Below are 12,505 nucleotides of genomic sequence, written 5' to 3'. Positions count from 1 at the left end.
TGTAGCTTCCAGCTCACCGTGGAGATGTTTGATTACATGGACTGTGAGCTGAGGCTTTCTGAATCAGGTAAGCCAAGCAAGGAGGAGGCCCGGCCCCCCTGGGTCCTGCGTGGTTCCTCAGGGCCCAGAGCCGGATGAGAAGTTAGCCCCACCAGCTTATTCCGCCCCCGGTGTCCATGCCCCTGCTAGGAGGGGGTGAGGGGGCCTCCAGGTGCCCCCAGGACATGGGGAGAGGTGTCCACTGCTCCTGCAGGGCGCCAGGCCTCAGAGGTGTCCGGGCAGCGGCGCCCCCTCCTGACTCGGTTCCCCCTGCGTCGGGCATCTGCAGAGCCCTCCCAGGAGAGAGTTGGTTTGGGTCATCTTGCGTGTTTCCTGCTGTAAAAGGCCTGTGAGTCATGGACTTCACAGCCCAGGGACCCAGCAGCTGCTGGACAGGAAATCTCCGAGGGCTCGCTCTCTCGGGGCCGCGGAGGGGATTGTTCTGGGCGGCAGCTTCAGGATGTCTTGTTGGGTGACTCAGTGCTCTTTGTAGGAGAACGAATAGCAAATGCCTTTTTAAGGGAAAATCGGGATTTGAGAGAGGTGGGTCTAGGCAGCCTCCTGGCACTCCTGGATCTGGACTCTGAGCTGTACCCAGAGGAGCCCGGACCCCACTGGGGAGCGTGGCCGCCGGCCTGTGACTGGCAGGGACGAGACGTGCTTCTCACAGCGGCCCCCACGAGGGAAGATAGAGAAAACCCACAGTTGGGCGCCCCGCCCCTTGCAACACTCACCTCTTGATGAAGCACAAAGAAGGGGCAGCCTAGCGGTCCACAGGCCGGCGTCTCCCTGGAGAACCATCCTGAATGCCCCTCAGTGGAGAAATGGTTTTGCCTCGTATCAAACCCCAAGTAGTATTTTATGTGTGTTTCAGTTTTTATAGGAAGATGTACTTGATGTGACACGTAATTGAATGTTAAGATTTAGAGGGTGAAGGACCATGCTTAGCTGCGTCTTGCTCCTCCTGGGCTTGGAGGTTTGCAAACGGTCCCACCCTAGGCCAGGTGAGGACAGGGCCCCAGGGCTTGTCCTGGCATCTGTGTCGTGCATGGGCCACCCTGGCGTGCGGTCTGCCCGTTGTCATTTCTCTCTGTGCCCTAGATAAGAGGCCGGCTGTGGTGGGGGCAGCCTCGTGTTTGTCCCTGGCCCTCCTACTTGGCTGATCTCACGAAAGGCTTGATGGTCAGGGACAGGGGAGATTGACCCTGGGTGCAAGTGAGGTTTTGGGGTCACTTGGGGCTTTCAGAACCAGGTCCCGATCTGGCTGCCTTGTGGCTCTCATCACAGTTGTAAGATGAGGCACTTGGCTACACTGCTTTGAGCCTCCTTCTTCCCTCGAAGACTGAGGATGAGCTCGAGGCCCACGGGTACAGGACCTTCGAAGTCACCCTATCCCTCCAGCCCCTCATTCCGGGTGCACTGCGTGGTGGCTCTTGGAAACCCTTGCTGAGCCGACCTGTATTCTCTTTGCCCCGACCCTGCTGTTGCCCTAGTTTATGAGGGCTCTCGGGTCCATCTGGGGCAGCCAAAGCACAGGGGCTCCTGTCCTAGCAGTTTGGAGCATGTTAGTGTCCGAGGACCTGGGACAGAGTTGTCCTGGCCTGGCTAGAACCAGCAAGGCAGGTCCCCAGGCCGCTGCCTCCCAGGGTTGCTCTGCCGATGCCCCGAGATGAGAGCGTGGGGCCCACCCTCTGCACTGTTCTCACGAGCCTGTCACCGAGGCCACATTCCAGCTTCCCATGCGCATGCTGCTCCCTCCACCTCTGTTTGCAGTTTTCCGGCAGCTCAACACAGCCATCGCTGTGTCCCAGATGTCCTCGGGCCAGTGCCGCCTGGCTCCCCTCATCCAGGTCATCCAGGACTGCAGCCACCTCTACCATTACACAGTCAAGCTCATGTTCAAGCTGCACGCCTGTAAGTCCCCCCGGCCCCCTGTCGCCCTGCCTCGGGCCCCCTGAGGTTCAGCCGGAGCCACAGAGGGCTGTGTTTAGGTGGCTTACGTTGACAGATATTGGCGGTATCAGAAATGAAGATCAAGACGTTTAAAAAAGTTATTTTTTAAAAAATGTTTATTTTTGAGAGGTGGGGGGAGGGGGAGAGACAGAGAGAAAATCCCAAGCAGGCTCTGTCCACGCTGTCTGCACAGAGCCCGATGTGGGGCTCAAACCCATGAACCGCAAGATCATGACCTGAGCTGAAGACGGACGCTGAACCGACTGCGCCACCCGGGCGCCCCGAAAAAATACTTCTCAGTTAAATGTGACGTAGTACACTAGCCTTAACATAACCACCACAGTTGTGGTGGAAAAGCACTGTTCTCCAACACAGGGGTCTAGTGAGAAGAGGGGTGTGGTTTTGCACGTTTGCAGGTCTCTGAAATCCCTGGTCTTGAAGGAGGGATTGCCCTCTGAGGGCAGCCCACTGGGGCGCCTCGCATCCCGCAGGCTGGCGTGACACATCCAAAGAGGCGCACGTCACTTGCTCCCCGTTCACAGAGGGTTTGGCCTCGGTCGACCCTCTGAAGAGGTCTTGGTCCCCACGCCCCACCCTGAGAACCAGGGGCCTGGGGTGAATGAGCTGTTGCAGTGCTATCAGCCCAAGCTGGAGTCCAGAAGCGATTTCACAGCGCCCCCTACAGGCATGCGCCGATCAGGCTTGCTGTGGTCAAGATGCTGACTTTGGAGCGCCCACCCCCCCACCCCTTCTCAGAGTCGAGAGCCACACCCCTGTAGGGGTCTCCCCTCACCTCACAACCCCTCACCTCACTCTCCCAGTTGGTGGGGGGCCTGGCCAGGCAGCAGGTGCTCTCCCCTCTACGATGGTTTCTAGAATGTGGTGGAGCAGAGTGGGAACGGGAGGGAGGGAAGGTTAAGTCTTTGCAAGTCACAGAGCAGGGGGCAGAGGGGAAGTCCTGTCCAACATCCCTGCCCTCAGGTCTCCCAGCTGACACCCTGCAAGGCCACAGGGACCGGTTCCACGAGCAGTTTCACAGGTATGGCCCGGGCAGGGAGGAGGCTCTGCGGCCTGGTGAGCTGGGCTTCCTGTCCAGGTCCGGCCCTTCTGTGACCTCCCCTCATCTGCCTCTGCAGCCTCAGAAATTTCTTCCGGAGAGCCTCTGACATGCTCTACTTTAAGCGGCTCATCCAGATCCCCCGGCTGCCTGAGGTACCTGTCATATTCCCCAGGCTGCCCCTGGGCTGCAGCCTTGTTCCTACTCTGGGCGCGTGGGGGACCCTGGGTGCCTGCTGGGGCCCCACTTGGGCGCTGGGGACGACTGAGAGGGTCTTCCCCCGGGGCCGTGAGCAGCTCCCACTCATTGCCCCTCCCCCAGGGACCTCCCAACTTCCTGCGGGCCTCAGCGCTGGCCGAGCACATCAAGCCTGTGGTGGTGATCCCCGAGGAGGCCCCTGAGGATGAGGAGCCCGAGAACCTCATTGAGATCAGCACGGGGCCCCCGGCTGGGGAACCAGCGGTGAGGTTCCCCCTTTTGGTCGGGTGTCCTTCTGCCCGCGCCCTCCCCTGGCCTGCAGGGCCCTGGGGCGTGGCCCTGGGTCACGGTGCTTGTGTGGCAGGTGGTGGCCGACCTCTTTGAGCAGACGTTCGGACCCCCCAATGGCTCCTTGAAGGATGACAGGTGAGGCGAGGTGAGGGCCGGGGGCCGCCTGTGGCGGGGACTGCGCGGTGGTCAGGACTGACCTGGAAGGCCATCTGTCCCCAGGGACGTGCAGATCGAGACCCTGAAGAGAGAGGTGGAGACGCTCCGCGCAGAGCTGGAGAAGATCAGGCTGGAGGTGAGGGCGGGGTCGTGGGGCCGGGCTGTGTGGCGCACCCCCACCGACGCACACGCGCGCGGGGTCCCCACACCACCGTCCTCGGGCCGCACAGGCCCAGCGCTACGTCTCGCAGCTGAAGGGCCAGGTGAACGCGCTGGAGGCCGAGCTGGAGGAGCAGCGGAAGCAGAAGCAGAAGGCGCTGGTGGACAACGAGCAGCTGCGCCACGAGCTGACCCAGCTGCAGGCCGCCCAGCGGGAAGGCGAGCGGAACCAGGGCCTGCGCGAGGAGGCCGAGAGTGCGTGAGCGGCGCGGGGCCGGGGCGGGGGGCGGCCGGCGGGCGGGCGGGCGGGCGGGCAGCTGGGGACCACCGCCTCCCCTGCCCCCTGCAGAGAGGGCCAGCGCCACCGAGGCGCGCTACCAGAAGCTCAAGGAGAAGCACAGCGAGCTCATCAGCACACACGCCGAGCTGCTCAGGAAGGTAGGTGGAGGCACGGGCGTGACGGGCGGACGCTGAGTGGGGCCCCCTGGCGGTGGCGGAGCGTGAGCCTGTGCCTCACCTGCGCAGAACGCGGACACGGCCAAGCAGCTGACGGTGACCCAGCAGAGCCAGGAGGAGGTGGCGCGGGTGAAGGAGCAGCTGGCCTTCCAGATGGAGCAAGAGAGACGGGAGTCCGAGCTGAAGGTGCGTCCCGGGCGTGCGTGGGCCCCCGTGGCCCCGACTCTGGTGTCGCCTCCCCCACCTCCACCCTGCCCGCCGTGACACGCTGTCCTGTCCCAGCTGGAGGAGCAGACTGACCTGCTGGAGAAGCTCAAGAGGGAGCTGGAGGCCAAGGCGGGAGAGCTGGTGCGCACGCGGGAGGCCCTGAGCCGCACGGAGCAGGTATGGCCGCTGCATGTGGGGTGGCCTCCGGGAGCCGGCCGGGCAGGAGTTAGGGTCCTCTTTCCCGTGAGCGGGGCCATGCCCGGATGCCAGTAGCTTGGTTCAGTCCTGGGGTGCAGCTCTGACCCAGGGGACACGGGAAGGGGGCCCTGGCCTTCGGGAAGTTCTCTAAGGGGAGATTAAGGAGAACGTGGCTCTCGGGGGTGGTCCGTGAACCTGGGTGGGGACAGGGTGCGGGCAAGGCCACCCTGCTCACGTGCCGGGTGTTTGCAGAGCGGCTCCGAGCTGAGCTCCAGGCTGGACGCACTGAGCGCAGAGAAGGCCGAGCTGAGCAGTGCGGTGCAGCGACAGGAGGCGGACCTGCTGGCGGCCCAGGGCCTGGTGCGGGAGAAGGAGGCGGCGTTGAGCCAGGAGCAGCAGCGCGGCTCTCGGGAGACGGCTGAGCTGCAGAGGCAGCTGGCGGACAAGGTGACGCCCCGGCTCCCCCCTCCCCCACCACAGCAACAGCTGCGTCGAGACCCGGCCTGCTTCCCGATCGACCGAAGGGTTGCGCGTCCGCCCTGTACTTCCAGAATATTTTTACCACTCCAAAAAGAAACTCTTCACCCACGAAGGAGTTAATCCCCACGCCCCTCTGACAGCCCCAGCCCCTGGCAACCTCTCCCCTCTGGATCGACCTATTGCAGACATTGCAGGTGGACGGGACCTCACAATAGGACTGGTTTCTCTCACCGAGCAGTGTTGGCCGGGTTCATCCAAGTGTCGTGGCCCAGGAGTGTCCCACGGCCAGAATCCATTGTGTGTACTTGGTCATCAGTTGGTGGGTGTTTTCACTTTGGCAGTTGGGGGTAACGCCATGAACCAGAGGGGCTGTGCTGTTTCTGTTCCCGCCAGGAACGTATGCAGTTGTCCATTTCTGGGGAACCTTTTTTTTTTTTTTTAAGTTTATTTTGAGAAAAAGCGAACCGGCCGGGGTGGAGGGGCAGAGAAACAGAGGACAGAGGTCTGAGGCAGGCTCTGTGGGCTCGAACTCACGAACTGTGAGATCACGACCTGAGCCAAAGTCGGACAAACACTTAACCGCTGCCCCAATTTTCCTACAACCTTAACAGCACTTGGTACCGTCTGTGGTCGTTTTAGCCACCCTAGTGGGTGTGAGATGGTATCTCATTGTGGTTTTTTTGTCTCGCATTTCGCTAAGGGTTTATGGTGTTGAATGTCTTTTGTGTGTGTTCATTGCCTTTTGTGTATTTGGGGAGACATGTTTGTTCAGATCTTTTGTCTGCTTTTTAACTTGGTTGTCTTTTGTTTTTTGGAGATAGGGTGGGGGAGGGGCAGAGGAGGGTGGACAGAGGATCCAAGCAGGCTCTTTGCTGACAGCACAGAGCCCAACGCGGAGCTCGAATTCACGAACTATTGAGATCGTGACCTGAGCCAAAGTTGGACGCTCAACTGACTGAGCTGCCCAGGCGCCCCATTGGTTGTCGGTATTGCCAAGCTGCCCGCGGGCTCGTGATGGAGCAGTCCAAGCAGGGGGTCGGTGCGGGGCCTCTCCTCAGACCTCCCTCCCCAGCGAGGGTCCCAGCTGACCGCCTGCCTGGCTGCCATAGCGCTGACCCCCGGTTGGGATGTCCAAGCCGCCTCTCCCCTTCCCCCCAGGAGTCTCAGGAGCAAGAACTGCGGCGTAGGCTTGTGGATGAGCAGTTTGCAGTGCTCCGGGCCACTGCCACCGAGGCCCAGCGCATCCTGCAGGACGCCGTGGCCAAGCTGGATGACCCCCTGCACCTGCGCTGCACCAGCTCGCCGGGTAGGGCCTTTCCTTCCCTGCCCGGTGGGGTGCTCAGCCCGCCCTGAGAAGAGGGGCGGAAGGCGATGAGGCCTCAGGCAGGCTCCGCCCCTGACCGCCTCTCCCTGTGCCCACAGACTACTTGGTGAGCAGGGCCCAGGCAGCCCTGGACGCCGTGAGCGCCCTGGAGAAGGGCCATGCCCAGTACCTGGTGTCCGGGTCAGGTGAGCACGGCGGTGGGGTGCCCATTCCGCCGGCCATGGCTGCCTCCTGCCACTGGGGAGCTTCCCAGAGCCGTGCCCCCTGCACACGCCCACCGGGAGCCCATTCCTGCCTGCCGGGGAGCCTGGGATCACCCAGACCTAGCTTTGTTCCCGGCTTGGCTGCTGTCTAGCCACTTGACGTGGTGTAGGCTCTTCTTCCCCGTGACCTTCCTCTTCTCCCCCCTCCCCACCTCCCATCCCCCGAGCCTGTTTCTTCTCCGGGCCCTGGTGCCTGTTAGGCTTGTGGGCAGAGGACGTGAGCAGCCTGCCTGGCCTCGCCCTGTGGCAGTGGCGTGAGGGTTCCGTTTCTCCTTCCCCCACAGACGCCTCTGTGCTGGTGGCAGCCCTGACCCACTTCTCCCACGTGGCCGCAGACACCATCGTCAACGGTGGTGCCACCTCCCACCTGGCACCCACCGACCCTGCCGACCGTAAGTGGGCCCTGGGCTTGACTCCCACCTGGGGCCCGTGTGGACCCAGGGAAGGCAGGGGCCTACACACCGGTCCTGGCGTCGGACCCGGTGCGGGGGCATCTTCCGGGGCTCCCGGGTGCTCTTCCCTGACGGACCTCTCCCCGCCCAGGCCTGATCGACACGTGCCGGGAGTGCGGGGCCCGGGCTCTGGAGCTCGTGGGGCAGCTGCAGCAGCAGCAGACCCTGCAGCAGGCCCAGCCCGGCCTGGTGCGGACCCCGCTGCGGGGCATCCTTCAGCTGGGCCAGGTGAGGTGTGCGGCCGCGGCGCCGGGTGGGGGTCCACAGGGGTGAGGACGCTGGGGTGAGGCTCCGGGCCCCAACTTCCCCGCAGCCGCCTTTACTTCGGGCCGAACCGGTGCTCATTTGTGGCGCTGGCAGCTGGAGGACACGGGGCAGGGACAGAGCGCCACTCCAGCCTCTCCCAGGCTCCCCGGGGTTGCTGGGACTCCAGTCCGCCCCGCCTGACTCCTAGATGCCTCTTCCCCAGGAGCTGAAGCCCAAGAGCCTGGACGTGCGTCAGGAGGAGCTCGGGGCCGTGGTGGACAAGGAGATGGCGGCCACGTCCGCGGCCATCGAAGACGCCGTGCGGAGGATCGAGGTGAGGCCCGGGTTGCGGGGGCTCCTCCGGTTTCTGCAGGAGCCCCGGGGGCTGCGCTGGGCTGAGTGCAGGCTCTGCCCGCCTCTGCGCTCCCGTCCACGGGGCGGACGGCCCCGTGGCCGTTTGGGGGGCGGGGGGAGCTGGTCCGGCACCGCATCCCCCTTCCTCTCACACCACCCTCTCAGCCCGCTGACCTCTGTCACTGGCTGTAGGACATGATGAACCAGGCCCGCCATGCCAGCTCCGGGGTGAAGCTAGAGGTGAATGAGAGGTGAGCCCCACTTCACCACTCCCGAGCCCCCCAGACCCCGGGGTGCTCTGTCCTGCCTGCCTAGCTCTCCACAAGGGACCGGGAACAAGTGCAGCCCGGCCTGCTGAACAGCCGTGTCGGGCCCCGTGGTGGTCCACGCGGAGGGCAGGCTCTCCAGGGTCACGCTGTAGATTCCTCTCTCTCTTTCTCTCTCTCTCCCGTCCCTGCACCTCCCTGCTTGCCTCAGGATCCTCAATTCGTGCACAGACCTGATGAAGGTGAGTGGCTGACTGCGACCCCAGGGTGGGCTGCGTGCCTGGGAAGACCACCCCAAGAGTGACATGTGTTTTGGTCTTGGCAGGCCATCCGGCTCTTGGTGACGACGTCCACCAGCCTGCAGAAGGAAATCGTGGAGGGCGGCAGGGTGAGCGGGCCCGATTCCCGAAGGGGGCGTGAGCTCAGAGCCCTCCGGATCACTCCACCCTGGGCTTCAGCTGACCTCAGGGCTTCTTCAGGCACGAGCTTCCCGGAGCGTGCAGTGATCCGACACCCTCCCCCCACCCAGTGATGCGCACGGTGCGCCCGGGGTTCCCGCCTGAATCCCGCCGCGGCCCAGGGACGTACCCTCGTGGCTGAGGTGAAGGCAGAGGGGCCCCATGTGGGGCTCCGTTCCCACCTGCACCGTCACTGACTGGTCCCCCCCGCCCTGCCCTGCCCTGCCCTCCTGTTGTCGCTAGGGGGCAGCCACGCAGCAGGAATTTTATGCCAAGAACTCCAGGTGGACCGAAGGCCTCATCTCCGCCTCCAAGGCCGTGGGCTGGGGAGCCACGCAGCTGGTGTATGTCGCCCCAGGTGGGGGGCGGCAGGGTGTTCGGTGCTCAGGGTCTGGGGAGGGAGCGTGGAGGCGGCCCGGGGTCCCCAGGGTCGGAGACCCAGGCCCCACCCGGCTCTGCCCGCAGGGAGTCGGCCGACAGGGTGGTGCTCCACACGGGCAAGTACGAAGAGCTCATCGTCTGTTCGCACGAGATCGCAGCCAGCACGGCCCAGCTGGTGGCGGCCTCCAAGGTGAGGCTTCACGCGCAGCGGCCTCTCAGGTCTGGGCTGTGGCAGACGGGCCCCACGTGCTAGGGGTGAGGCTGACCTGCCCCCGCGCCCCCCCCAGGTGAAGGCAGACAAACACAGCCCGCACCTGAGCCGCCTGCAGGAGTGCTCCCGCACCGTCAACGAGATGGCCGCCAACGTGGTGGCCTCCACCAGATCAGGCCAGGAGCAGATCGAAGAAAGAGGTGAGCCCGGGCCCTGGCCGCAGCCGGGGTGGGGGCGGGCGCAGAGGCACTAACCCTGTCCCGTTCTGGCCACAGACACCATGGACTTCTCCGGCCTGTCCCTCATCAAGCTGAAGAAGCAGGAGATGGAGACCCAGGTGGGTGCCTGCGGCTGGCCTCCGTGCCTCCCGCTCCTCCTCGAGGGCCCAGCTCTGGGAGGGCGGGCAGGGTGGGCCACACGGCCGTGCTGAGCGGGCACGCGGGGCTGCAGGTTCGTGTCCTGGAGCTGGAGAAGACGCTGGAGGCGGAGCGTATGCGGCTGGGGGAGCTGCGGAAGCAGCACTACGTGCTGGCTGGCGGCGTGGGGACACTGAGCGAGGAGGAGCCCAGCCGACCCAGTGCTGCCCCCCGTGGTGGGACCTCCAGGAAGCCACCCCTAGCCCAGAAGCCCAGTGTGGCAGCCCGGCAGGACCAGCAGGTGCTGAGCGTCGGCACTGGGGCAGGGAGGGGCCCCGGGGGTGCCGTCCCTGTCTCTGCTCCCCAGTCTGCGGGACTCAGGGCAGAAATGCTGCTTCAGCAACACGGGGAGGATGGTGGGGGTGGGAAGGCTGCAGGGGGCCGAGGGGAGGTAGGGTGTGTGGGGACCCAGCCACGTTCACTGAGCCCCTCAACTCTGACTCCTGCAGCTGGACAAGAAGGATGGCATCTACCCGGCTCAGCTCGTGAACTACTAGGCTCCCGAGGGGGCCAGCAGGCAGGCCTGGGCCTGGGGTGGCCGCCCCATCTCGGCTGCGGAGCCTCCACGGGGTGTGGTCCCCCACCCCACGGACCGGATCAGTGTCCCCGAGGTCCCCAGCCCTCGCTGAACCCAAAGGATCAGGGGCCGGTTCTCCATCTGCAACAGGCACTCGTGAGCGCAGCCAGGATCTAGCAGGCCTGAGCCACGACGTCTTCAGGAAACACATGGAACATCTGTAATATTCTGAGTTCAAGCTTTCCTTCGTGAGTTTGTATTCACCCTGAGAAGCAGGGCCCCAGGAGAGGGACTTTGGGTAGGACCTCCCCTGCCTTTTGAACTCAAGGTCTGAGGTTAGCGATGAACGGTCAGTCCATGCTGGCTGTTGGGGACATAGGCAAGATGTGGTAGCTACTTGTAGCTTTCACCTACTTGTAGCTTTCGGGCACTGAGTCCATGGCGATGGGGCTGGGGTGGCCTCAAGCAAAGCAGACTGCTCCAGAGCGGCCTAGCATTGCCCTTTCTCCTTGGGCCTCGCTCCAAGGCATCGGGGACGGGAGTGTGGAGGACAGGACCTTTGGGGAGATGAGGGCCCGGCGGGCACAGGTGCTGTGCGGTCACTCTGGGAGTTTGTTCCGCCGGAATCTATGGTGACCCTCCTGTGTCCTGTCCTTCATGACCCTGATCTGGCTGCTCCTGCCCTGGAGGCCCCGTTCTGCCTGTTCCCCTTTGCCGCCCCCACCTCCCCCCTGCCTCCTTCCCTCCCCTCCTCATGAGGTGACGGCCAGACCTCTCGAAGGCCTCCCCAGCTCAGCCACAAAAAGCCCAAGAACTAGGACGCCTGCCTGCCGTCCTCCAGATCAAGGGCACCTTTGTGCCCGGCAGCCTGGCCGCAGCCCCGCTCCACCGTGGGCCTGCCCTGCCCCCACTGGGAGGAGGATTTGCAAGAACGTGTGTTCCTTGGGCCCCCGCCCCGGGAGAGCTTGGGAGGAAAGGACCGGCAGCTCCCCCCGCCCGCAGGGTGCTCCGGTACCAGCCACGGTCTGGACATGAGCACAAGGAACCAGCTCTTCTGCTTTGCCTTTAGTCTTTCCTTGTGTTGAAGAGTCAGACTGGCAATAAAATGCACTTGGACTGTCGTCACTGCCCTACCATGAGGGGCTGCGCCTGGGCTGTCATTTCTCCAGGGCCGGGACGTGCACCGCAGGGCAGGGACCCACTTAGTTGCTGCAGGTAACAGGGCACTTGGAACTACGGAAGAGCTTGTACGGCTGCTTCCGGTTCCGCCTGGCTCGTTTCCTGGGAAGTCTGTGACTTGCGGCCGTAGGACAGACACCTCCGTGGTGAGTCGCGGCTTGGGTCTTTCCTCCCTGGCCTCTACTGCCACCCCAAGTCCCCTGGGTTCTTGTCCACACACACCCCCTCCCCCTCCCCCAGCCCTGTCAGAAGCCACGCTTCTTTGGGAAGGGGGAGGAGTGACCACTGAGTCCCCGCAGTTAAGAACGGCCCACACCGGGGCTTGGCGGTGAGCACGCGGACTCCTGTCTGGTCTGGACTGAACCGGCGTGGCCACACACAGCCTTGTATTAAGAGCCTAACAGGCCTCTGGGTTCCCAAGAGCACAGCTGGCTGTGCAGACACCCGCTTTCTGCGGGGGCGCCCCCGCCAAGGGCTCCCGGCCAGGCGGCCTTGCCTTGGCATGCTGCCCACAGCGCGCCCCCTTCCCCCACAGGCCACCGGCATTTGTGGAACAAAGACCATGCAGGTCAGGGCAGAGAAAGATCAACTTGGGTGGCTCCCACCGCATGTGGCCTCAGAGGAGAGTCTCACTCCCTGTGCCCGGGGTTTCCCAGAGCATGAAGTGGGGCCCTGTCCCCCTCCGGACCAGTATGCGGTGTGGGTGGGGTGAAGTGCTTTGAAAACTTCATAAACAGGGCGATGGAACCGGGGCCTGGTTCTCGTTTCTAAGGGAAACCAGCTTCAGGAAAGACTTTCAAGCAGACGACTGGCTCCACCACATGCAACCAGTGAAAACTGGCACGAGTCCGCTTAGTCGAGACACAGAAAGGTTAGCTGGTTCTGAAAGCATGTCCTCAGTGAGCAAATCTTTTAACTGGAGACCCCAAACAAGAAGCCCCGCATCTGATCTCATCACGCCCCCTACCACCGGGCCTGCCTGACGACCTCACAAGCACGGGGGGCCCGGAGAAGGGAGCCAGTGTCCTCACCAAGTGTGGCTGTAAGCTCCCTATCTGCCACAAATTCTCAAACGAGCACACGGATTTCTCCAGAAAGGCTTTCTTCCTTGTCCCGGGAAAGCCCCAGCGGTGCCTCGGGCGCATCCTCCCCGTGCAGTGATGTGCAGGGAATGGCATCCCGTAGGAGGGCTTCACGGGGCTGTTCTCCGTGCTCGCCTTCCGACCAGTGCAACGAGGAAGGTC

At 63.7% G+C, this 12,505-nt stretch overlaps 1 protein-coding gene across 3 annotated transcripts in view; it reads left to right on the top strand.

Annotated features, from left to right (window-relative positions):
* The window catches only part of HIP1R (huntingtin interacting protein 1 related), a 28,957-nt gene extending 17,754 nt beyond the window's left edge, over positions 1-11,203 (top strand). For 2 of the 3 annotated variants that reach the window (XM_043557453.1, XM_043557455.1), the window contains exons 7-32: positions 6-67; positions 1,813-1,953; positions 2,974-3,031; positions 3,129-3,204; positions 3,371-3,511; positions 3,612-3,673; positions 3,758-3,830; positions 3,925-4,108; positions 4,203-4,291; positions 4,379-4,495; positions 4,592-4,693; positions 4,967-5,161; positions 6,353-6,500; positions 6,617-6,703; positions 7,066-7,173; positions 7,325-7,461; positions 7,703-7,813; positions 8,026-8,084; positions 8,311-8,341; positions 8,425-8,487; positions 8,801-8,901; positions 9,023-9,128; positions 9,226-9,349; positions 9,425-9,486; positions 9,600-9,806; positions 10,015-11,203. In XM_043557453.1, coding sequence (XP_043413388.1) covers positions 6-67; positions 1,813-1,953; positions 2,974-3,031; positions 3,129-3,204; positions 3,371-3,511; positions 3,612-3,673; positions 3,758-3,830; positions 3,925-4,108; positions 4,203-4,291; positions 4,379-4,495; positions 4,592-4,693; positions 4,967-5,161; positions 6,353-6,500; positions 6,617-6,703; positions 7,066-7,173; positions 7,325-7,461; positions 7,703-7,813; positions 8,026-8,084; positions 8,311-8,341; positions 8,425-8,487; positions 8,801-8,901; positions 9,023-9,128; positions 9,226-9,349; positions 9,425-9,486; positions 9,600-9,806; positions 10,015-10,062 — 2,692 coding nt within the window. In that variant the 3' untranslated portion in view covers positions 10,063-11,203. Of the gene's footprint in view, positions 1-5; positions 68-1,812; positions 1,954-2,973; positions 3,032-3,128; positions 3,205-3,370; positions 3,512-3,611; positions 3,674-3,757; positions 3,831-3,924; positions 4,109-4,202; positions 4,292-4,378; positions 4,496-4,591; positions 4,694-4,966; positions 5,162-6,352; positions 6,501-6,616; positions 6,704-7,065; positions 7,174-7,324; positions 7,462-7,702; positions 7,814-8,025; positions 8,085-8,310; positions 8,342-8,424; positions 8,488-8,800; positions 8,916-9,022; positions 9,129-9,225; positions 9,350-9,424; positions 9,487-9,599; positions 9,807-10,014 lie in introns of those variants that run through there. The other variant, XM_043557454.1, reaches the window with a different exon arrangement.
* Positions 11,204-12,505: the final 1,302 nt, after the last annotated feature.

This window comes from Prionailurus bengalensis, chromosome D3 (assembly GCF_016509475.1).
Source record: "Prionailurus bengalensis isolate Pbe53 chromosome D3, Fcat_Pben_1.1_paternal_pri, whole genome shotgun sequence".
In the NCBI taxonomy this organism is placed as follows: Eukaryota; Metazoa; Chordata; class Mammalia; order Carnivora; family Felidae; genus Prionailurus; species Prionailurus bengalensis.
The sequence above is the reverse complement of the archived record's forward strand: the minus strand, read 5'-3'. Positions and strand labels throughout refer to the sequence as shown.